General features: G+C 57.0%; 1 protein-coding gene across 1 annotated transcript in view; it reads left to right on the forward strand.

The window, feature by feature from the left end:
* Positions 1-4,764, forward strand: part of DHX30 (DExH-box helicase 30) — a gene marked incomplete in the record, with an annotated part of 37,186 nt that overhangs the window by 16,837 nt on the left and 15,585 nt on the right. The window contains 1 exon segment of the mRNA XM_027767245.1: positions 3,971-4,111. Coding sequence (XP_027623046.1) covers positions 3,971-4,111 — 141 coding nt within the window.

Raw genomic sequence — 4,764 nt, forward strand, 5'->3', positions numbered from 1 at the left:
GGCTCTGGGAGCATCAGGTGTGCTTTGGCTAAGCTTGGAGACGGTTAGTCGGGTTAGCCAGGCAGCTGGTCGTGGTGCCGCCTGGAGCGCCTGCAGAGGACAGAGCCATGGTGGGACGGGCAGCTGCCATGGGCTAGCCGCGCAGGACTGTGTGCTCATTCCCAGGGGAGCACGGACTCTGTGCCCGATGGTCTCTCCTCCTAGCTGCCCTCCAGAAGGCGCCGTGGACGTGCGCACCTGTACCCCCTGCTAGCGCTCAGCCTGCAGCGGACCTGAGCCGAGCCTGACGCTGCAGCCTGCCTGCCATGCTTTGTAGTTCCCTGTGCTCTACTGGTGCTCTGTCCTGGGCGAGGGGGTCTGTGGCAGAAACGGTCTTGGTGTTAGTGAGGACCAGGGCTCAGAAAGGGCGGCCACAGGGAGGGTCTCCTGCCCACCACCGTCGGATTTACAGTGGGAGACAGTGGCCACCTCCTTGGCCAGCTTACTCCCAACACTACTGCCAGCCTCTCCAAGGCCCTTCCAGGGCAAAGGTGAATAAACTCAGAAACCCACCTCGCAGCGTCCTCTGTGACTCTTGCCCACCCCTGTTGGTGAGACGCAGGGCAATGGAAAGCAGCACAGGCCCACACACCCTTCTGGCGGCCACAGCATGGGGTCAGGCATCTTTCTGGTCTCTCCTGTGTCCCCTCATACAGCTAGGTGCCTTCTTCCTGATGTGCTGGTCGCTTCGTACAGTCTGTGGCTTCACGTAGGTGGAAAGGAAAGCTGTGAGGAAAGGTGACCTCACGTCTTCGGGGCCCACCCCCCCCACAGCTCCCCTTGCCCTCCCCTTTGCCACCGCTGGACTGCTCCTTGCCATTCTGACCACTGTCAGACACCGAACGAGTTGAGTGTGCAGCTGCAGGCTGCCTGAGCCCCCGGTTCTTCCAGTGTCTGTGGTCCTGCCCGTCCACTTGTCCTCCAGAAGTTCTCTGGCCTCCTCCAAAGCCTGAACTGCCTCAGCTTCCGGCTACCCGTCCCTAGGGCCTCTGAATTTAGCTTTCTGAACCACCCTGTGTGTACTGGGACGGCCCTCTGCACCTTGCCCCAGGCTGTTGGCTGTGCTGGGCAGCGCGTTTGGCTCTGGCACTGGGTGTCATGGCTGATCCAGAAGTGGGTGCAGTGAGCTCCATGCCAGTACACCCTTTCTTTTTTCAGAACTTCCCTTCTTTTTTGGAGGCAAAGGAGTCAACTCTCCCGCCTCCAAGAATGTGGAGAAGGCTTAATGTTGGTGGAGAGGAAGTGGGGTATCCAGGGCCTCTAGCTCAGGCAAGGCCACTATTTTGTGAGGGCCAGACCTTATTTTAGGCTCCGTGGGCCATGTCATGTGTTGGCTGTGGTGGTGGCTTAATTGCCACTAGCACACACGACAGTAGGCCTCAGGCCGCTGAGCATGGCGGCGCCCCCGTCAGCCACCCTCCAGCTGCAGGCACAGGCACTTCGGGGTTGTAGGCGGCAGACTCCAGCCCGGCGCTGCAGCAGCGGGGAGACCATCCCAGGCCCTCAGGGCTCCGAGAGCCTGGCTAAAGAGTTGCCCTTCCCGGGACCAGCAGTTGGCATAATGGCTATGTTGCTGGACTCCCACGTAGTCGACCGCGGTTCGTGTTCCGGACCTGGTGGCTTAAAACTCACACTGGGCACATGCGCGTGCGTGCCCAAGATCCCGAGAGGAGAATGGAGGAGAAGGGATTGCAGCGTGGCTATCCCCCCTGGGGGTGATTTCTCGCTTTCTGTCTCTATGTCTCTCTCTGTCTGTCTGGTGAGTGCACACGCCCTATAGCAAAAAAAGCAAAACAAAACAAAAAACCTCTCCAAAAAAAAATAAAAGAGTTGCCCTTGCCTTCCAAGAGTCAGCGGGTCTGCGGAAGTGAGGTGTTTGCACAGGGCAGGTCCAGCTGCTAGAACCTGGATGAAACAAAGGCAGTAGAAGAAAGCAGCAAAGAGGGACCAGCACATGGCGTAATGGTTACGTTGCTGGACTGCAGTGGAGTGGACTGCTGTTGGAGTCCTCGACTGGGTGGCTTGAAATTCATAACAGGCACGCAGGCATGCATGCATGCCCAAAATCCTGAGAGGAGACTGGAAGAGAAGGGATTATGGCTTGACCCTCCTCCCTGGAGGATGATTTCTTGCTTTCTGTCTCTCCAGCGAGTGCATGTGCCCTACAGCAAAAATCTCTCTTAAAAAAAGAAAAAGGCAATGAAGAGCTCCCCAGAGCAAGCATCGATGGTTTCTTTCTTTCTTTCTTTCTTTAACAAAATTTGAAACATCTGTTTGAAATATTTATTTTTTTGTTCTTTTAGAGAGATTTTTGCTATAGGGTGCATGCACTCACAGGAGAGACAGAGAAAGAGACAGAGAGAGAGACAGAAAGTGAGAAATCACTCCCCAGGGGGTTGGCCATGCTGCAGTCCCTTCTCCTCCATTCTCTCAGGATCTTGGGCACACATGCACACACGCCCTGTGCAACAGTCGCAACATAGTGAGATCCTGTCTTTAAAAAAAAAGAAGAAGAAGAAAGAAATCTTGGTACCAGCAGATGGTGTGATGGTTATGTTGCTGGACTCCCACATAATTGACTGCAGTTCAAGTCCCAGACCCAGTGGCTTAAAACTCACGCTGGGCATGTGTGTGTGCGTGCCCAAGATCCCAAGAGGAGAATGGAGGAGAAGGGATTGCAGTGTGGCTATCCCTCCTGGGAGGTGATTTCTCACTTTCTGTCTCTTTGTCTCTCTGGCAAGAGTGTGTAACTGCTGTGTACATGCCCCATAGCAAAAATCTCTCTTGAAAGAAAGAAGGAAGGAAGGAAGGAAAGAAGGAAGGAAGGAAGTTAGCTTTTCTAAAATAGAGAAAATGGTCTAGAGATCCATCATGTGCCAGTCTCCCGACTCAGACAGCGGACAGCTCATGGCCAGCTTGCTCGTGCATGTCCCTTCACTGTGGCCCTTTGAGAGGCCAGTCCAAGAACTCACAGCACTCAGCCTCGTGCTCAGTGGCCGTCACAATGGAGCGCCACATGGAGAGCTTCCTGAAGCGCCACAAACGGCCCAAGCTCCACTTTATAGGGGTCTTTCTGTGTAGGCTGCTGTCCCCTTTGGCTTTCAGACATCGCGGTTCTCAGGCTGTCCTCAGCCCCTGCTTCCACTGCCAGCCTTGGTAAGCTTCTGGATTCTTCCGAGGGAATTTGGGCTGCTAACAGTCCTTGAGAACCTGGAAGCTGGGTGCATACCTGAGCTTTGGGCAGATTCACGTGCCATGTGGCTACATGCAAAGCTCTTGGAGAACCACGTTTTTCCCCCAGAATGAGTGACCTGGGTTGGGGGCTTGATATAGCCGGCGGTGTCCACCTGTGGAAATTGCAGGTCTGACGACTGCAGCCAAGGCCACGTTCCTTTGCCCCTTTCCTGGTAGAACCCACTGAGAAGTAAGGTGAGGACCTGGAGTTGAAGTGACCTCCTGCATAGGTCTGCCCGTGAGGGACCTGGCCCCTGTGGCCGCAGACCTCAGCACTCGGCCTCTCTAACAGCGCCCTGTGCAAAGCCCTCTCTGATACTCACGCGACGTGGCACAGCATGCTCAGTAGAGCACGGGCATTCGGTTCTCCCCGTCGGTGAAACCCTCCAAGCTTTGCAGCTGGTGAGTGGTGGAGCTGAGACCACGCCTAGGGGTTAGGTAGGACTCAGTTCTCATGTCTTTGCACACACCTGTAGTGACCCCGGTGTGGGTCCTGAGCTGCAGCCGCAGATCTCCTGGGGACTTGTTCGAAACGCAGATTCTTAGCCTGCTCCAGACCTGATGGATAAGGGACTGGGAATGGCACCCAGCCACGTATTGGTTTTTATGTAGAACGCGTGACTTAGCGATGCGAGAGAGCAAGCAACACCGTGATGGCATCTTGTCACACCATAATCCCCTCTCCCTGGTCCTCCAGCTCCTCAGGATCCTGGGCGCCCCTGTTTCCAGTTCATTTTCAAGCTGACCCGGGAACCTGAACCCACAGTCGGCAGTATGGCTTCCAGCTTTACAGGGCACTTGGGTTACCACTGCACCACCGCGGCTGGGCCCGAGCAAGGTATTTTAACGAGCTCTCTAAGGGACCACTAGAGTCAGATCTAGAGCTGTAGAGCAAGCAGTCCTGGCCTCCCCCTCACCCAAGGCCACTTCCAACCTCTGACCAAGGCCGCCCTTGGGGTGAGACTACGGCCCCTGCCGCGCACCGACACGACCCACATCCTGAGGTCCAGTCTGAGCCGAGTGGGGCAGAACCGCGCCTCCCAAGGCCACAGAGGCGTTCAGGCACGAGCCTGCCTCTGAGGCCACTTCTGAGATTTGGCGATGGAATCCCATCGCCTTTCACGGCAGGCGTGGACTCTCCCTGTTGCGCCTGCTCTGGGATTACTTCCCACGTGGACTTTGTAAGCCATTGGCGGGGATGGGGTGCCCCGCGTAGCAGTGACCTTGCACTCCCCATTCGCCAGAGGCCGTAGGACTGGAGGACCCTGGCCCTTTGCCTGGATGAGCATCACCCAGGCCCAGCGCTCTCCACCCGAAAGCCTCATCCCTCTTGCTGCCGCAGGTCTGCATACCAGTCCGAGTCTGGGCTCGCTGGGCCGCCCTGTCTGCGGGGCCCAGCGCGTGGGGAGGCCGAGGTCCTCCCGGCCGGCAGGGGGCGCCCGGCCAGGCCGTCGGTCCGCCCGGGCTCCTCGCCCGGTCCTCACAGCGCCC

The sequence above is a fragment of the Tupaia chinensis genome, unplaced genomic scaffold (genome assembly GCF_000334495.1).
Source record: "Tupaia chinensis unplaced genomic scaffold, TupChi_1.0 Scaffold144066_1, whole genome shotgun sequence".
Classification (NCBI taxonomy): Eukaryota; Metazoa; Chordata; class Mammalia; order Scandentia; family Tupaiidae; genus Tupaia; species Tupaia belangeri.